The sequence below is a fragment of the Podarcis muralis genome, chromosome 14, assembly GCF_964188315.1.
Source record: "Podarcis muralis chromosome 14, rPodMur119.hap1.1, whole genome shotgun sequence".
NCBI lineage: Eukaryota > Metazoa > Chordata > Lepidosauria > Squamata > Lacertidae > Podarcis > Podarcis muralis.
Genome location: NC_135668.1, coordinates 36,880,412 through 36,900,135, shown reverse-complemented (window position 1 = coordinate 36,900,135; position 19,724 = coordinate 36,880,412). Strand labels below are relative to the sequence as shown.

Below are 19,724 nucleotides of genomic sequence, written 5' to 3'. Positions count from 1 at the left end.
CGGGCCCCGATCGCCCGCAGCAGCAGCAGCAGCAGCAACACCGCCCGCAGCACAGGCAACGCAGCCGGGGAAGGAGGGCGGGCCGAGCAGGAGGAGGGGCCCGCGCGAACGGAAAGGGCCGGGCCCAGGCGCCGGAGGAAGCGCGGCCCGCGGAGCGAGAGCGCCGCCTGGACCCCGGCCGGACGCACGGCGGCGCCTTCCCGAGGGCGCTGGAGGGGCGGGAGACGGCAAACGGCCACGATCCTGTGAGGGGGGGGCTACTCGCGAGCAAGGCCCGTTGGCTAACCGAGGGCTCCCGCTTAGGTAAGGCTAGGCTAACGCTCTGCTGCCGCTTCTTCCTCCCAAGTTAGATTTACGGAGCGGAAATGAAAGCCCCGTGGATTCCAGCAAGGGCTCTTTACTCCATGAGTAAACCCCTCAGGTCGGATCCTGGCTCAGTCATATAGTTAAATAGGAAGACCCAGAAGTCCCGTGATGCCAGTGAGTCTGCTCGTAAGTATGGCTTAAGGCTGGATCCCTCCCATTCCAGAAGTTGTGGGGTTTTAATGGGGGTAAGTAAACTTAACACAGTACAAGTAAGGGGGGAATGAAAGCCCCTTGGATTTCACTGGGGTTGTTTACTCGGGGAGTAAACACCCACATCACCCCGTTTGGATCCGACCTGTTGGAAGATCTCATGAGTTCTGGTATTTTAAGGAGGTTGAATCCCAAGACCCAGCCATCCCCTCAGGGTGAGTCCCAGTTTCCTCATGATTAAGACTGGAAGACCCAAAATTCCCACGATGCTGTAAGTTTGACTTACCCATTGGAAAAGACCCATATATCCTCTGGTTTCCGTGGGACTGATATCCAGGTAGGTAAACTTAACAAACTGCTGCTATCCTCCTCCTCCTAAGTAGGTTTACGGAGGGAAATGACAGCCCTGTGGATTTCAGCAGGGCTGTTTACTCTGGGAGTTAAGCCCTCAGGTTGGATCCCGTCTTAGTCATAATTAGAGAGAAGTCCCATGATTACCATGAGGCTTATTAGAATGGCTTACGATTGGATCCATCCCACTGGAGAAAACCTCACACAAGTCCTATGATTTTAATGAGGATGCTAGTGAGCCTACTGAATGGCTTAAGTTTGGTTCTGTCCTGTTGAAGACCTGTGATTTCAGTGGGGTAGGTCACTTTAAAACAGTACTGCTATTCTGTGTAGGATTTCAGCAAGGCGGTTTACTCTGGGAGTAAACCCCTCTGGTTGGATCCGGTCTCAGTCATAATTAGAGGGGGAATGACCCATAATATGCACCGTGATTTATATGGGTGTTTGTATGTATGACTAAAGGTTATATTAGCTAAGTACTACTACTGAGAGTAGATATATAAATTAATGGGCCTAAGTCATGTCTAGTAGTTGCAATGGGTCTACTCTGGGTATGACTACCATTGGATACTACCTGAAGTTGGATCTCCGCTAGGTTTACATCCTTGGTCGGTAAACTGCCACCTTCTTCCGAAGCAGGATCATTGAGGGGGGAACCCCATAGTTTTCAGGGTGAGGTCACTTTCAAGTATGCAACCTTGCAGTGCAATCCATTTTTTTTTATTATGTTAAGGATTTTTTAAAAGGTTAAGGCTGCCTTACAGTACAATGGCCTCTCTAATTGGCTGGTAAACAAAAAGCAAATAAAATGCCTGTTCCAATATTATAATCTCAAATAAAATACACATAATCAATAAAAGAGTAAACTGCCATTAGGCATTAAAATAGGATCTAGTTACTGAGAGGCGTAGGCCCATCTAGAGCTCGTTGGGGAAAAGGTGAGGTGTAAATGCTGCCATTGTTGTTGTTGCTGTTATTTTCTCCAAGGCCCTGCTGCTTAGTTCCCTGCTTTTGTTTTTGCCTTCTGTTTCAGGAAGCCTTAAATGATGGGGCTGGAAGGAGGACTTTATGGATGTGATGACCCTGCATACTGGAGAGCGGTTTTGAATGTTTACCAGGATGTGGTCATGGCCAAAGCGAGCAAGAAGGGGAAAACCATTGCCTTGGATAAATGGTAAACGTTTTCAGCAGGTAGCAGAGCACACCTGCTACAGCAAAGAGCTCCTGGGGGGGGGGGTTCCCTCTCTCATTGTACATTCAGTGAAGCAGGACACTGGAAGATTTGGGACGCACAAAAGGAAGGCCTTCTTAACACAGCACATAGCTAAACTATGGAAGATGTATAGTGATGGCCTCCAGACTCTTCTTATGTTCTGATGCTTCAGTTGCAGCCTTAACACTGTGATGATTTTTCATAACTGGCAGCAGAGCTGGAGAATCTTAAGACACTTGTTTCTTATTCGAGCCCTTAATATTTTTATCACTTTGTTTTATGAGTATCCTTACTTGCCTCCTCTGATTATTATGTCGAACTGAATAGACCTCCTGCTAAGATTATTTATTGAATTGTTAATTTATTGAATTGATATCCCACCCTTCCTTCCCAAGGAGCCCAGGGTGGCAAACAGAAGCACAATTAAAAACAAAGCAAAAGCATTCTGAAACAATTACAATTAATCCAATCTAAAATCAGCTTCTGTTAAAAACATTCCTGTATCCAGTGATCTCAAGGTTGCCAGGAACAGAATTCTTTAGCCACCCAGTGCTTGGGTAAACATGAATGTTTTTAAATTCCTCCTGAAAGTTGATGATAATGGAGACAGGCACACCTCACTAGGGAAGGCATTACACATTCAGGGAATCACCACTGAAAAGGCCCTTCATGGGGGCAGCAGCAAGAGGGCCACCAAGTCCTCCCCTGCCAATCATACAGTCCAATATGACTTCTGCAGCAGAGCAGTGCCAGTCCCCAGAACAATGAATTGGACAAGTCTGTGGCCTGTGCAGTTCTTCTCTTTTTGTCTTCTGTGAGCTTTGCCCGAATCAATTTAATCGAAGAAGGGGGAAATGTGTTTCCCTTCTCTGATCTTTTCAATGCTATTCAAAACCATTTTATTGTTTTTACTCCCTTCCATGTGTTACCATTTGCAGGTATCAAGAGGAGCTGCCAATTGCTGTTTCCGGGCGGAAGGACAAACACTTGACAAAAGAAGAGCTGGTGAGGCTGATGGAATGGAAGCTTTCCGTAAGTAATTCTGCCAGAGTCGGTTGCCATGTGGAGCAGAGGCAGCGTGGACCCAGGGGCATAATAGTGCGTAGTCACAGGAACTTGCAGCCCTGCAGATACAGCTGGACCACAGCTCCCACCATCCCTGCTCACTGACCACGCTGGCAGGGCCTGATGGGAGTTGGAGTCCAACAGCAGCTGGAGGGCCACGTTCCCCATCCCTGTTTTAGAAAGTCTACCCCTCACATGCCCCATCTGCTCACGGAAGTTAAAAATAAAATAAAAATATTCACTGACCGTTTAGGTAACGGGAAATGCCTGTGAAATAAAATAACAGTACAGTGGTACCTCGGGTTACATACGCTTCAGGTTACAGACTCTGCTAACCCAGAAATAGTACCTCAGGTTAAGAACTTTGCTTCAGGATGAGAACAGAAATCGTGCTCTGGCGGCGCGGCAGCAGCAGGAGGCCCCATTAGCTAAAGTGGTGCTTCAGGTTAAGAACAGCTTCAGGTTAAGAATGGACCTCCGGAACGAATTAAGTACTTAACCCGAGGTACCACTGTAATCGCATTATAATAATGGCAATATATTTTTACTTTTTGGACTTTATAATCATTTGTTTCCAAAAGGTCTCCAAGAGACTTTAAAAAAGCGTTTAAAATCATCAGCATAAATATACTATACCATTAACAGAACTCATACAGAACACCTGCAATTCCTCTTTATATTTTACACACACACAAAGTGCCCCAATAACAGCACAATAGCACTAGCTCAGTTATTCAGAAGCCTGGGGGGCAAGTCTTGGCACTCCAAAGCTGGCAGCACAATAAAGGCATCTGGCAGACCTCACTGGGGAGAGCGTTCCATAGCGTAGCTCTGTCCTGTGTGAGCATATGAGACTCAGAACTAATTTTAAGTCAGCAGTGTAGGCCCAAGTGGGAATGACTGCCTTCTCCCCTGCAGAGAGGCAAGTTTCGCCCTCGACTCCAGCAGCTGGTGGCCACTAACTCCAGCGAGATGGTGGAGAGCTGTACCAGAAAAGCCTTCCAGCTCCTCCCTGACATAGCAGCTGCCATGACTGAGCTGTGCAAACTCAAGGCTGTGGGGCCCGCCACAGCTTCAGGTAGGAAAGGCCGTGAAGCCTCCAGGTTTGTTTATTTCCTGTATTTTTTTGCCTACACATCCAGCAAGGAGTTTGAGCAATGATTGTGCTCTTTTCATTCACCCAACATTCTCTTAACATGATCACAGCAAAACATTTCTTCTTGAACGGTGGTAGCTCTGTGGAGGAACATCTGCCTTGTACACAGAAGGCCCCAGCTTCACGTTCCCACTCTGAAACCTGGAGATCTGCTGCCAATCAGTGTTGGCAATACTGATCCAGATAGACCAGTGGTCTGACTCAGTATAAGGCAATCTTCCCATGTGGAAGAGCATTTGCAGACACAGCAAGGCCCCTTCCATTAGCCTGGCCCGAGTGCTGCCTGAGTTTTCTCAAACACTTGTGCAATCATGTGATTTTTTCAAACCCATTTGCCTCCTGAAGCTCCCCCACCTCTCTGCCACCAAACTCTTGTGCAGTGCAGAGGATTCTGGGATGGAGACCTGGTCTCCTCAGCTGAAAGGGCACTATAGAACAGTCTTCTGTGGCTATACAAGGAAAGGTAGCACCTGCTCCACAACAGGGAAGCCACCCTTCAGAGAAGCTTGCCTGTCATTGACGATCTAAGGAACTCTGTGATTCTTCAGAACCTGAATTTCTCTCTCTCTTTCTCTTGAATTTTTATTTATTTAAGAAAGGGCAGATACTTCTATAACATACAAGAAGAAAGAAAGAAAGAAAGTCAGTGCAGTTGAATTAAAATTAAACATACACACATAATGCAAATTTGGATCACTTCATTCACAACCCCTGAAAAGAATTATTATTATTATTGGGAGTGGAGGTAGTAACGTTTCCCCCCGACATGTAACAATACAAATGTTAGAGAGAGACAGAAATAAACAGTGGCTTGCCTGTTTGACAGCATGTGTTCCACAACTTTAAAAAAGAAGACGAGAAAGTCCGCAGTGTGACTGCTTCTTCATAAGCAGGGATTCCATGCTACTGGAACACCTGAATGATTAGGTATCTGGATCTTGCATGTTGGGCTCTATATTTTTTTGTACACAACACATACATGCTTAGTCAAAGAACAAGAGGGGGTCCCACTCTTCCCTATGCAGAAGTAACATGAATAGGGCTCAAATTAACAACAAGAGCTTCCCTCATTCCCCACCTAACCTTGCCTAAGGCCGCATCTGCACCTTACATTTAAAGCTGTTTCATACCACTTTAAACAGTCATGGCTTCCCCCATAGCATCCTGGGCATTAGTTAAGGGTGTGGAGAGTTGCTAGGAGATCCCAATTCTGCTTGCAGAGCTGCAATTCTCAGAGTTCCATGAGGAGAGGAATTGACTGTGAAACTACTCCTACTGGGGTCTCCTAACGGCGCTCAGCATCCTTAAGAAACTACAGTTCCCAGAATTCTTTGGGGGAAAGCCGTGGCTGTTTAAAGTAGCATAATGAGGTAGATGGGACCGAAACCAAGAATGTGGCTGCCTAGTCCACCCCACTTTTCCTGAACAGAGGCCACTCCTGAACGGAGTTTCATATTCCAGATGGCATATTCCTGCCCCATGTTTATTACAGACTGCTACATATTGGTCTAAATTTTTTGCTTGTTTGTTTAAGCTTTCAGCCAGGATCCACGGGGTTTAATCTTGTCAAGCTGTATGAGCAGCAGCAGCAGCGGTTTTTTACAAATAAAAATAATTCCAGCCTTTTGAGGGCAGGGGTGGCTAATCTGTGACCCTCCAGATGTTGTTAGGCTACGAGGACCGTCATCCCTGACGGCTAGGCGTGCTGGCTGGGACTGCTGGGGGCGTAAGAGGCTGCCTTATACAAAGTCAGATTTTGAACATCCCAGCCACGCGAAAGTCAGGCAAGCAAGAGGCATTATGATTGCAGTTGAAGGAGGCACTCCAGCCAGGCAACAGCACTCGAAGGCGGGGCATGGCCTGAGGAGGGGACATTGAGACCTGAATCCTTAGGGGTCATGAAGGGAGGATTCAACCTGCTTTAGATGGAGTTGACAGGAAGGAATAAGATGGTCCTACTCTGTATAATAAGGGACACGGGTGGTGCTGTGGGTTAAACCACAGCGCCTAGGATTTGCCGATCAGAAGGTTGGCGGTTTGAATCCCCACGACGGGGTGAGCTCCCATTGCTCGGTCCCTGCTCCTGCCAACCTAGCAGTTCGAAAGCACGTCAGAGTGCAAGTAGGTAAATAGGTATTGCTCCGGCGGGAAGCTAAACGGCGTTTCCGTCCGCTGCTCTGGTTTGCCGGAAGCTGTACGCCGGCTCCCTCGGTCAATAAAGCGACATGAGTGCCACAACCCCAGAATCGGCCACGACTGGACCTCATGGTCAGGGGTCCCCTTTACCTTACTCTGAATAATGCAGATTCTTCTGCTCATATTTCCTTCTCCCTCTTTAAGAATCTTGTAGCTTCAGATGCCGAGAGCTCAAGGTGCATGTGTGATACTGCTCTCCCGCCATCCTCCCCAACATCTGCCTTTGCTCCCATTGCAGCGATTCTGACTTCCGGAGCCCCGGAAGCAGCTGCCTTTATGGCCGACGAAGCAGTAGAGTCTCTGCCAGGCCTTGTCCCTGTCCAGTATACCCTCAAGCACTACCTGCTCTACCTTGACGGAATCCAGAGCTGTGTCAAGAAGCTAAACGAAGGTAAGGTGGGAGAAGTTAGGACAGTGTGCACACTCTGAAATGGGTGGGGATGCCTGCTGGATGAGGAGGGTTCTCCTTGTCAGCTAGAATGCTGAGCGCACAGACTTCCAGCTCACAGAAACCTCCTATTTGCATTCCATTGGTTCCACCACTTCAAATCTATCCTAAGTGCATGGGTAGCATCAGGGAGGTGCCATGTGACTTCAGGCGTGGGCTAAAGGCACAACCCCACATAATAATAATAATAATAATAATAATAATAATAATAATAATAGGACAGATCCAGTGGTGATAGCCAAGGTGCTCCCATTGCAGGCAAGATGGAGCTCAGGTAGTAGTTTCAGAAAGGTTCGCTCCGTGTAGAGGAGGGGCTTTAAAGGTAGAGACAGAATCCTATTGGTGGGCAGGGAGGAAGGGAGTCTCTTCCTGGCATATATGGTAGCATGGTGGAATATGCAAACCTAAGGCAGACCAATAGCAGAGAAGCTTACAAAACATGGTGTCCATAAGAGGAATTTCAAGGCAAGATGAGGAAACGTAGTCTAGAGAGCTTAGAGGCTGGGAGCCAGGTGGTCCAAAACTGTCTGCTGCATGCAGATCTTCCATCAGCCGCTTCACTTAAAATAATAATTATTTAAAAGCTCCAAGACAAGTCAAGTTATTTGTTCCTGTGCATTTCTGGCTTTCTTGTCCAGTTCCCATAGAAAGTTGCCTTATGTTGAATCCAACCATTGGTCCATTTAGCTCAGTTGTATTTCTTGGGAAAACTTTTTTCAGTCAGAGAGCCATATTCCCTTGTAGACAACCTTCTGGGGTCTGAGCCAGAGGCAGAAGTGAGCAGGGCTCACAAAGGGTGTGTTTCCTTCTACACACACCCCTCTGTCCAGGCAAACAAGAAGCCAGATCACAACTCAAGGACAAATTCCAGTTGTGCAGCAGAACCCAAGCAGGGCTCAGGGCAGGGCAATGAGGGGCATGATTTGGGAAGGGGCGTGGCCTAGGGCCACATAAATTGGCCCCAAGGGCCACACTTGTCCCCCAGTCTCAGGGTTTCTACATCCTCAAAGCACACAGCCCAACCGATTCCTCGTTCTTGATCCATTTCCTAGCTGATGCAGAACAGGCCTGGACGCCTCACCGTGTGGAGATGTGCCTCTGGGCTTGGGCCATCGGCAGCAAGCTGCAGCTGCCTTCGTTGCGGGCTCTAGGCGGAGAGGGAGCAAAGGCAGGGGACGGGGCAGAAGCAGGCAGGCCTAAGAAGAAAAGGAAAGCAACATGAAAAATCCCAGGGTTCCAGGGCTGCGGCTTTAGAATTGACCTTTGTTCCTTCGTGCATGAATACTGAAGCTGAACTACACACACACACACACACACGCACACACATGCACACACACACACACACGAAAAAGCCATTCTGTTATCCTGGATCTCCAGGACAAATCGCCAGGAGAGCCTGCACCAGTGATCATTCAAGACCTTTGAACCTCTGGAGCAAATAGTGCAGCTGTGGAAAACTGGTCTTCCCTCTCAGGACTCTCTTTCACCGTCTGCAGTGTGGAGCAGCACATGGCAAAATGTAGATCAGCCTTCCTTCCCACCCGCCCCACTCCAAATAATTCGAGAATGGTAAGTCACTCATAAAACAGATTGGGCATCCTAATGTTAAGCTTGTGGTTTATGGCTGGAGCCTCACAGCTGCTCAGGATCTGGGATGAGCTTTATAGTAGTGGGTGGGGAGGAGTTTTGCCTCCAGTTTGACGACTATCTAGTGCTTATCTTTCCATGTAATGTAAGGTTTGACGGACTTGTGTCGTCAGGAGCAATTTGCTGCTTGGGTACCACTAGGGGGAGCACCTCCACTGGAAATGCCCTCCCTTCTAAACTCCTCCCCTCCTGTGCAAGCATTCTGTAAGATTGTGGTCTACTCTAGTCTACTTTGAACGGATTAATGGATGAAAGCTCTGCTATCCAGATCCTCTGACAAGTAGGGAAGTGGAGGTGTTTGACTGACTATCCTTTTTGCCTCCCCAGCTCTGTCACTGCTAGTGAAATAAACACAACCAAAGCACGATTTATTTTTTGGATCTGATTTTGCTTTACAAAATCAAGTTTTATATTAGCAAAATAGATATTTAAGCTATTAACAACAATAATTAAATACATTATCTCTCTCACTCTCTCACACATAGTGAATATGAGATATGTGCCCAGCTGCATTACAACAGAGGGAAGCTATATTTCTGAATATTATCCTAGCATTTCTCATTGTAGTTCTTTTGCAATAAAGTCCTTATTTTCCTACGAATTTACTTGTTGTTTCTAACAACCTAAGAAGTCCCTGGCTGGCGGATCAGGCCAGTGGCCCATGTTCTCCCAATGGTCAACTAGAAGCCTTCCGGAATTCTGCCAGCCGTTCAAAATATGATCTTCCAAAAAACATCAATTTGGATAGAATATCGACCATCTCCATTTCTGTGACCTCCCTCTGACCCATCTTGCTTTGCGACACAGGGCGGTGGTAGGTCCTTCTGTAGCATCCTCTTAATTCACTCAGGGGTAGGGTGAGGCCCAGCTGGATTGGTGCCTTGGCCAAGCTGTGTGTGAGAGCCCCTCACAATCTGCCCCAGAATCCTTTGCACTGCACAATAGTTCCTCAGCAGATGTACAAAGGATCCCTTGGCTGAAAAAAATGGGAATGGCATGTGGTGTTTTCTTTGACTGGAAACGGACCCCTCCCATGTCAGAAACGCAAACCAAAAAAAAAGGGGGGGCGAGTTGAAGACTCTAATCCTGAATGCATTTCCCTTGAGAGTTAGCCTTGTTGAATTTAATTCTGAGTCGACGGGTTTATAGGAGTTTATGTGAGGGTTCTCTAAAATAGGACAGGGGCCCTCCAGGCAGTGGTGTGCAGCCTCATTTTGCTGGAGCCCTTGGCCATGGAGTGGAACCCCTCGGATATCTCTTCTGCCATGTCGAAACGTCTGGCTCCCCCCCCCCCCCCCGTGCCAAGGGTTAGCAAAGCTTGCTGCCGCAGCCCAGGAATTTGCCTTCTGGCTGGCTTTGTGCTGGCTTGAGTTTTTCTGCTCCAGTAATTTTTTTCCTTGGATGCTTAAAAGTCCCCGTGCCTGCAATCCCCCATTTTCTGTCCTTCGCACAGCCTGGAGATTTTGCTCTTGTTTTTTGAGTGTATGCTTTTGTATTTCTTTTGCGAGTCCTGGGTGGGGAAAGCTTCCTGAGAGCAGGAATGGAAAGTGAGAGTGAAATGCTTTGCCAATCGCTGCTGGGGAATGGTCTTGAAATCACAACCTGGGGGTGCCCCCCCCCTTTCAAGTAGCCAGCCCCCATCCGATCCTCCTGCACTAGGGTTGGGTTGGCATCTGTCAGTCACGGGAGACAATGGAGGAGTGTGCCTCTGGGAGTGAAGTCAAACCATTGGAGAGTTACAATGCCTGCTATGGGGACGGATACAGGAGAGAGATGTTTTGTTGCAGGTGGGGTAGATGAAGGCGCCTGGTTGTGCTGCTGCAGATGCACCATGGGAAGCTCTGTGTCCCTGGGAACCTTCCCTTTGTTTTATTGAGTCTTGCACTGATTAGCTTCCCAATAGACTATTGGGCTGGCTATATAAGAGATAAAAGATCCTCCTAACCCAGCATTTAGTTTCCAGTTCTGCCCCCTTTAAAGAGCAACACATCGTTAAGCAACAAAGCAAATACAGTGGTACCTCAGGTTACATACGCTTCAGGTTACAGACTCTGCTAACCGAGAAATATTACCTCAGGTTAAGAACTTTGCTTCAGGGTGAGAACAGAAATCATGCTCCGGCGGTGCGGCAGCAGCAGGAGGCCCCATAGGCTAAAGTGGTGCTTCAGGTTAAGAACAGTTTCAGCTTAGGAACGGACCTCCGGAATGAATTAAATACTTAACCTGAGGTATCACTGTAGTTAAGTACCCCAAGAGCAAAAAAACAACAACCACCTCTGGTGTTGAGTGCTGACAGCATTGGCACTAAAACAAGAGGGGGATATTGACATCCACTGGGGAAACACTGAGGTTTTCCAGAAGTAACAAAACAAAAACCCAACCATCAACCCTTGAAAAAAAATCAGCAGCCCATTTTAGAAATCATTCTAAATTGAATTAAGCATCTCAAAAGCCATGGCTTGTCAATGTGGATGGGCTTCTGCATAAAACATGGACAGTGGAACTGAATATTTTAGAGGAAGGTCTTAACTGTCCGGCTGGAGTCCCAAAACAGAAGCACAAGTCTTGGGAGGCGAGTTTACACACGGCAACATTCTGTTGCAGGTCTGGCATGCCGAGTCCTGAAATAATTGCATTGAAATTGTGTGCTGATTTCAAATAAACGGGTAAGATCACTTGTGGAATTTCATAGTCTGGGGTCCTCATTGGGAAGGACCACGCGAGTAGGGGAGGCGGCTGACCCAGAAGCTCCTCTGCCGTCAGCAATCTTGGAACTTCAGTATTTGGGATGCTGCACTGCTCTCCCCTCCCAGAAACGGGGCAGGGCCTCCCCACAGAGCGGCATCTTGCCTTCAGCTCAGCTACCGTTGGAGCTGCAGTGTTAGTTCCAGCAGGAGGCTTGGCGCAGGGAAAGCCGGGGTGCTGCAAACATGTCAACACCGGGGGTTGCACTAGTTTTTAACACAGCAGAGCAACTGACCTAGTTTTGAGCTTGCAGAAGTGTGGCTCCCTCCACCTGCTCAGGTATTGCTTTGCTGACACTTCGCTCCCAACCCTCCTCCTGTCACCCTTTCCAGCAAGGAACCCCGACATCCAGCGCGGGCGTCAAGTCTATAAGCAGGTGTCCCATGACCTCTTCTGTGCTTTGTTCATCCCTTATTCCACATTCCACATGTCTGCTGTCACTGAATACACAGCAGGCTTTCCTAGAGTGACCTGCTGCTGCTGCTGCAGTCTGGGTTGCCCATTTTCTGCTTCCTCTGCCACCAAAAATTAACCCTCTTAAGAGCGTAAAAAAATCCCTCTGGATCGGGCCCAAAGCCCATCTAGTCCACCATCCTGTTCTCACAGGGGCCAACCAGGAAACGCACAAGCAGTACCTGAGTTCAACAGCGCTCTCCCCTCACTCTGTCTCAGCTCTGGAAGGCCAAATGAAGCCCTCTCTCTAAGGACCTAGGGACTACCCGCAGGCCACACTTCCTTCCTAGCCATGCCCTGGCCACATCTCTGGCTTGCCCCAATTCACAGCCTCCCAGAAGCTTGTGGCCTTGAACTCATATTGCCTCTTGCTCACCTGGATGGAGGATTGAGATGCAGGGTGAGTATAAACCGCTCAACTTGGCATAGGTACAATAATGGTGCAAACGTTGCTCCGTCCACTTTTGGCTCTGCTCCCACCTGCGACTGGCATGAGGCCCCTGGAAGGCGGTCCAAAAGGGAATGTGGCCCTTGGGATGAAAAAGCTAGCCCACCCCTGCTCCACCTGGCACACTCGTGAGCAGGGGTCAGCAAACTTTTTCAGCAGGGGGCCGGTCCACTGTCCCTCAGACCTTGTGGGGGGCCGGACTATATTTTGAAAAAATAAATTAAAATGAACGAATTCCTATGCCCCACAAATAATCCAGATGTGCTGGTCCCGGGGGGTTACTGTGCGGCGTGGTCCGGGTCTAGTCTGAGGTCAAGGGTGTGGTATGGAGGCTGTCCGTCAAGGCTGAAGCGGGGTCCAAGGCAAGGAGTCAGGTGTGGTCAGGAACTCTGGCAGAAGAGCAGGACAGGGTGCCGGCAGGAACAGGTTACCAACAATGTTGCTCCCGCAACCTGGGACTGGGCTGGCTGGCTTTTATCTGCCCCGAGGCATAGGGCGGCCCTGGTCCACAGGTGACTCGCCTCTCCTGGCCTGGAGGTGAGCACTCCTCCTGCAGGAACTTAGTTCCCTCTGCCTCTCTGCCCTGAGCCTCTGCAGCTCAGGAGAGGCTGGAGGGTTACTGGACCCAGAGGCAACCTCAGCTTCTCCTGACGGGGCTGAGAGTAGAGCACCTGCAGGCAATGGGTCCTTGATCACCTCCGGAGCCAGAGCAGACTCAGCTGGTGTCTGCTCCTGAGGACCCGGCACAGGTGAGGACCCTTCAGGTTCAAGCCCCAGCCCCGGCTCAGCTGGTTCTGGAGGCGGGGACTCCTGTGCAGGCTGGGATTCCTCAGGTTCAGCCTTTGAATCCCAGGCCATCACACCGGAGATGCATTTGAAATAAAAGGACACATTCTACTCATGTAAAAACACGCTGATTCCCAGACCGTCCGCAGGCCAGATTTAGAAGGCGATTGGGCCAGATCCGGTCCCTGGGCCTTAGTTTGCCTACCCCTGCTCTTGAGTGTGGCTGCGGAGCCCCTTCCACCAGACATGCAGAAGTCCCAACTGTAGAGCATGATGGGTAGGATGTTTTCCACTGTTAAAGGCCCCGTTTCGTTATTCATTCATCAAAAGTGCCTTGTTCTTGGCATTTGCGTGCCATTTTCTCCAGCTGTTGTTTGAGAGTGACAGCCAGCATCTTTCCCTCTGCCTATCTACCCTTGTCTCCGTCTTTAAAAAAGACCCTCTCCACACACACCCGCAATTAAAGAAAAGCTGGGGACTTTGCATGGGGGTGGAAAGAGCAGCACTGAGTAAATTATTCACAATCACATCAAGCAATTAGTTTGTCGCACTGAAATGCCGAGCCACACACAGAGTCCCAGAGGATCCTCCAATGCATTACTTTCCCTAATCCTCGCTGAGAATCGAAAGGATTATGTGATGTTGATACATTCCGTTCCCCATCCGTCCCCTCTATGGTGGCTGCGTTTTGTTGAGGGGAAATCAGAAGCAATTAACAATGTTGTTCTGTTTTGAGAAGGATGCCGCAGATTAAGGTATCACAGATCCCAAAGGCCCAAGACTGTGTCAGAAACCACAACTGCGTATGCGCACAGAGAAAGCTGGTTGATCCCACATTAGATCCCAGGTGCATCTGGACCAGCGTTGTGAATGGTCAGAATGAGAAACCTCCCGCCGGACGTTTATTTATAAAAAAATTATTGGATACCCTCAACTGCTTTAACACATTGTTGTAATATTGTGGGGTCAGTCTGAATGATACCTGTGGGTCTCTTCCCAAACCTGTGATCTGTGAGGTTATAATCTGTTAGAGACCATTTCTTTGTAAGATTGTAGCCTTTCTAGGCCTTATTAACCATGTTCCCCTTCAAGATAATGCCCTGAGCTGGCCAGCCAAGTACCTCCATTTACATATCCAAAGAGCTTGCCCTGTTGCTATAGAGACAAGTGGGTGGGCCTTTTCCCCACATCACCTGCAATTGCAGCAGAGTTCTCAGTTATTAGAAGTTCTGCAGACGGGATCTGCAACAAAATGTTGCAGTGTGGAGCGCTCCTGTTCAGGATTCTAGTGTCTCCATTCCACTACCACCCTGCTTTCATTCCCCACCTCCCTCCAGCAGTCGAGAGGCAATAATCAGTTACCATGTCCAGTCCTTAATGAGACTGGGTTTGTGGAGGGTGTGTCTTTTTCTAAAAGGTTTTTTGTTCTTGTTCTGCAATCCTCAGGGTCTCCCCACCCTGAAGTCTGCTGATAGAGAGATGCAAGACAGCTGCATCTTACCTATGCAAGGAACGTTATTCACACTCGGATGATCAAAAGTATAAATGATGATGATAAGTGGAAAGGTTTATACTAGAGGAATGACTCTTAATTATAGAATGGGCTCCAGTTTTTTAGATACAGTGGACGCTCGGGTTGCGAACATGATCCGTGCGGGAGGCGCGTTCGCAATCTGCAGTGTTCGCAACCCATAGTACCGCTTCTGCGCACATGTGGGTCGCGATTCGGTGCGTGCGCAAAGCGCCGAAACCCAAAAGTAACCCGTTCCGGTACTTCCACATTCGGCACAGTGCGCAACCCGAAAACGCGCAACCTGAAGCGTCTGTAACCCGAGGTATAACTGTACTGGAACAACACCAAACTCCAGTAAAATATTCACTGGGACATTTTGGCTATTTTCTGGGCTGTGTTAAATGTAAGCCTATGGGGTGTATTAGATATAGTTAAATTGCATCGTGAAATTAGATTTAATTTCATTCGGTTGCAATGGATGGCTTTTTTTGTTTTTGTTTCACTTTTTCTAAATAAATCTGATCTGAAAAAGAAGACATAGATCGCTTCAGTGCATGAAAGTGGTATTTAGCAAAACACAGTTAACAGCTGCTGGCAGACTTATCTGTCATCTAGACCGGTACTGACTATCGTGATTTAGGGTTGCTGCCTTTTAATGGACAGATGTTCCTGCTCCTTTTACAGCCTTGTGACGGGTAGGAAAACCAGCAAGGGCAGATTCTCTCTCCCCTCCCCACCCTCCATCACTGCCTCTCCATGTTGGGAAGTTTGAATGGCTTTAAATGAGGATCAGACAAATTAACGGAGGATACCTGTAAGTATCAGGGGCTACCAGCCATTATATTCTGCCTCCACTGTCAGACGCATTATGGCTCTGAATACCAGTTACTGGGACTCATGAATGGGGAGACTGGGGTCATGCTCAGATCCCACAAGCATCTGGTTGGCCATTGTGAGAACAGGATGTTGGACTAGACGGGCCATTGGCCTGATCCAGCAGGCTCTTAAATTCTTAAGCTTCACCTAGTGCTGTGCCAAAACTTGTCCCAGGAATCTTTGGCGAGAGCCGTGACTTTGAAGAGGTACAATACTGCTTTAAATGTATAGTGCAAATGAAGCCTATGTTATGGGTGTGTTTTGAAGCTTTTATTCTGTTCCAGTTTTTTTAAAAATTAAGTTTTAAAGTTGGACTATGGTTTTTATTATTGATGCATCTTTTTTGGGGGGGGAAACCTTCCTAAGGAAGCTTTGTGCATTTAATGAATAGAACTTATGAAATCTACATTTTAAAAAATCAAATAACAGGCAAACCTGTATGAATGTACACAGCAGTAACCCACTGTAAAGGTAAAGGCAAAGGGACCCCTGACCATTAGGTCCAGTCGCGGACGACTCTGGGGTTGTGGCGCTCATCTCGCTTTACTGGCCGAGGGAGCCAGCGTTTGTCCGCAGACAGCTTCTGGGTCATGTGGCCAGTATGACTAAGCCGCTTCTGGCGAACCAGAGCAGCGCACAGAAATGCCGTTTACCTTCCTGCCTGAGCAGTACCTATTTATCTACTTGCACTTTGACATGCTTTCGAACTGCTAGGTTGGCCGGAGCAGGGACCGAGCAACAGGAGATCACCCCGTCACGGGGATTCAAACTGTCGACCTTGTGATCGGCAAGCCCTAGGCTCTGTGGTTTAACCCACAGCGCCACCCATGTCCCACTGTAACCCACTGTACTTAATGATAAAGGTAGCTCAGTTAGCATTTTGGGGCCAGGTACTTCCACCTATGCACTATTCTTTAAGGATAAAATAAGTGTTACAAAACCTTGATTAAGCCCAGCTGCATTTCCCATCAGCCACAAAAGCTGTTGCTCACCCAGTGCATGTTAATTTATTCATTTTCCTCTCAACCATCATCAATAAAAACATAGGAACTACCAAAATAAATAAATAAAATAATAAAGTTGGACTATAAGTCGCTTTGGGTTACTTCATGTTTTTGTTTTTTGTTCTTTTTGAAACCAGCTAAGAAATAGAATACGGTACATTCAAATAAACCCGGCACTTACACCAGACCACATCCCGGTGTGTGCAGTCAGCTGAGATGCCCTGTGTTTTGTTTCCATTTCCCGTAACCTCGCTCTGACCCGATTGCCACTTTCACCATGAATAATTAGGTCTCTCCATTCTCCGGGTAGCTGTTAAAAGTCAGAGGGCTGCCAAGTGACTGCTGCGCAGGGGGGAAAACCAAAGCCTCTCTCGTCCGAGTGGCAAGGGCAAAGGGGAGCTGGCAGCCAAAGGTCATTCCAGCCTCCTCCTCCTTTTATTCGTCCACTGTCTTTCCACAAAAGAATTGTGCTCAGAGCAGCTTTCAGCAATGAAAGCAGCGACACGTCACCGAAAAATCAACAGATGCAATAACAATTTCATGATAACAGCTATAATGAAACAACAACATGCAACGAAAACAACAAATGTAATAACATTGCACCTCCTAGAAATAGAAATAGCTTCTGTGCCCACTACAAATTAGCTGAGAATGCAGTTAGTCTGATCAAATATCAAGGTCTCAGCTTCCTCTAAGGGTCACTGTCCCTTTGGCATTACCCTTTGGGCAGCATCAATGCTTCCAAAGGCCAGAGGTGTGGTAGTTGGACGCACTTCTCTTATGATGTTCCTGCTGATGCCTCTTCTACACCATGCAGCTTCTCAATAGCCTTAGGTCTGATTTGACAGTGGGTTGTATCCAGCTGCATTCTATGTTCCTCCTGTAACTTCATTTGCCTTTTCATCAGTGTCTTCTGGGCCTCTTTACATACCTTTCAAGTGGTTTTCTGCATGGGGAGGTTCCCTCCCCCCTCCCAGTGGTTTTCAGGGGTTCATCCTTTATTACATCATTTAAAAATACTTTTTATTAATTAAAAAAAAACCTATGGAATTCAGCAAATTTATTTGACCTACAAGCAAATACGGTTGATAAAGTGACTTAGGGCATTACCTGCTCTGGGATCCCATAGCTAATTCTCCCCTGTTCTCCACGCTGGCCCAAATAGGACTAATTTAGCCAGCTAACCCTGGTGATTATCTAATGTTTATTGGATGGATTTTCCCCCTAAATTGATTTTTGAATTCTGATTTCACGTTTTATACTGTATTTTATGCTGTTTTTTGTTGCATCAATTAAGTGTTTTAAATTTGTTGCTAGCCGCCCTGAGCCCGGTTTTTGAACCAGGAAGGGCGGGGTATAAATAAAAATTTATTATTATTATTCAGAGCTGACCCATTGAAATCAATAGACCTGAGGGTGGGGAACCTGTGGCCCTTCAGATGTTGGGAGTCCTGGTCCCATCAGCTGCAGCTGGCACAGTCAAAGGGCAGGGATGGGAGTTGGAGGCCAACCCCATGTGGAAAGCCAAAGGTTGCCCTATTCCAACCCTAGGAGGTGTGTTTAGATTTGCAGTCTAAGGGCCAAACTAAATCTCAGCAGACTGTTTGCATCAGAAGGGATGTTAGTGAGGGAGGCATGGTTGGTTTGAGTGCAGAAGGCTCAGACTGTGGAACTCCCTGCCACAGGAGGCTTTTGTGTCTCTTGTAGCATTATATATCTTAAAAGGTATCCCTGTTCTGTTTCTTATGTAGGGAGCTTATGTTGATTCATGTGGCCCTCTCTTCTTCCTCTTCTTCTTTTCTTCCCAGCACATATCCTAAGCTCAGCAGTGCCCGCTCAAGCCATGGACTCTGCCACAGGATGATGCTGGCAGTGTATGGCTTTGTCACATGCCCACTGGCTGGAGGAGTAAACAGAAAATCTAGCATTAGCAGGCTGAGCACTCCTGACACCAGCAAAAGAAGGAACTGAATGAGGATGACGCAGCTGGAAGAGACAGAAGCTCTTAAAGGTGTTGCCCTCCTGCGCAGCTCCCAAGCAGGTAAAGGAGGACAGCTTCAAGAGAACCTCATACATGGCAAAGGCAGTCACGTCATTTGCCCATTATGGCCTTTCCATCTTTCATACACTGAACCATCCTTAACAGCAGTGATGGCTAGTCATCATTGGGACTGGTGGGCTGGAAGGCAGGGAGCCCAACAGTAGGGGGCGCCAGAGCTAATGACAGACAGAGCCAACGAATTCTAGTTTTCTTCCTCCTTGCTAAGTTCCACAAGGGGCAACACTGAAAGTGAGGGGGAGGAGGAAGCTTACAGCCAGACAGCCTCCTCCCGCCACATGAGGACCCCAAACTGGTTGTAAGAAGTGTGCATGCACACAGAAGCTCATACCAATAACAAACTTAGTTGGTCTCTAAGGTGCTCCTGGAAGGAATTGTTTTATTTTGGTTGTAAGAAAGAAGGCAGGCTGGTGGAGACCTGCTGAGAGTAGACTGAGGTTGGCGAGTCCTTTCCCCTAGCAAACCAATCTCTGCTTCCACCTGATGCATCTTAGGTCCTTTAGAGCAGGAGATAACAAAGACAATAGTATTTTGTGTCAGTGTTATTTTTTTGGTTATTTGGTTATCTCTTTTTCCTATTCTGTAATCCGCCCGGGAGCTGGTGAAGACTGGGTGATAAATATATGTAAAATAAAACCATGTCAAAAGGTAGGAAGCCCCATTGAGCTCTTTGGCGGAAAGGTGGGATATAAAAGGAAAAATAAAATAAATGTACTGCTTACATTAAGTAGCGAACGACAAGGTAAATAAAGTACTATTTGTCAGAAACTGAACTGCAGCGGAAAAGAAACAGCACTGATCGTGACACAGAGAGGTCAGGCCTTGCCAGAAATCTGGGGCAGGTGTTTAGTGAAAGCCGGAAAGATCCAATGACGCCAAAATTCTGCTAGATTGAAATGTAACACTCTGCTCCCTAAAACCCTGCCGTTTCCCTTTCAGCACAGGTCTTCTCATGTGTTCTCTGGTCGCCAGGCTGTCTTCTGCCTCCTTCTGGAAAGGACACTTTCTGCCCTGGGTCGCAAAGCTCACCCCTTAAGAATCCCAGGGGGTGGGGAGTGTGTTTCAAAAGGGCCTCCCCTCCCACTGTGGGAGCAGGAGAGTGTTCTTATGGATTCCCAGCATCTCAGGCATCTGTCTTAGTTGGAATTATTACCTGTCAGACCGCATCTCAGAAACCCCACATCATGAACCCTGTTATCTTCCTGGGTCCACCCACGCACACAGGCAAAATAAACCACAACATTTTTT

The 19,724-nt window shown here is 47.7% G+C and overlaps 1 protein-coding gene across 7 annotated transcripts; it reads left to right on the top strand.

Moving 5' to 3' along the window:
- Positions 1 to 173: 173 nt before the first annotated feature.
- LOC114584619 (uncharacterized) lies at positions 174 to 19,197 on the top strand. Of its 7 annotated transcripts, XR_013390565.1 has the most exons (8): positions 174 to 303; positions 1,901 to 2,041; positions 3,019 to 3,112; positions 4,064 to 4,223; positions 6,736 to 6,888; positions 7,998 to 8,514; positions 15,222 to 15,351; positions 18,226 to 19,197. XR_013390565.1 is itself a non-coding variant. In XM_028706627.2 (6 exons), exons 2-6 carry the CDS (start codon positions 1,911 to 1,913, stop codon positions 18,279 to 18,281), a joined length of 594 nt encoding a protein of 197 aa, XP_028562460.2. In that variant the 5' UTR covers positions 174 to 303; positions 1,901 to 1,910; the 3' UTR covers positions 18,282 to 19,197. The 7 variants fall into 7 exon arrangements, 5 of the variants coding, with proteins under 5 accessions (XP_028562460.2, XP_028562459.2, XP_028562453.2 ...); XR_013390566.1 differs by lacking the exon at positions 15,222 to 15,351; XM_028706627.2 differs by lacking the exons at positions 7,998 to 8,514; positions 15,222 to 15,351.
- The last annotated feature ends 527 nt before the right edge of the window (positions 19,198 to 19,724 follow it).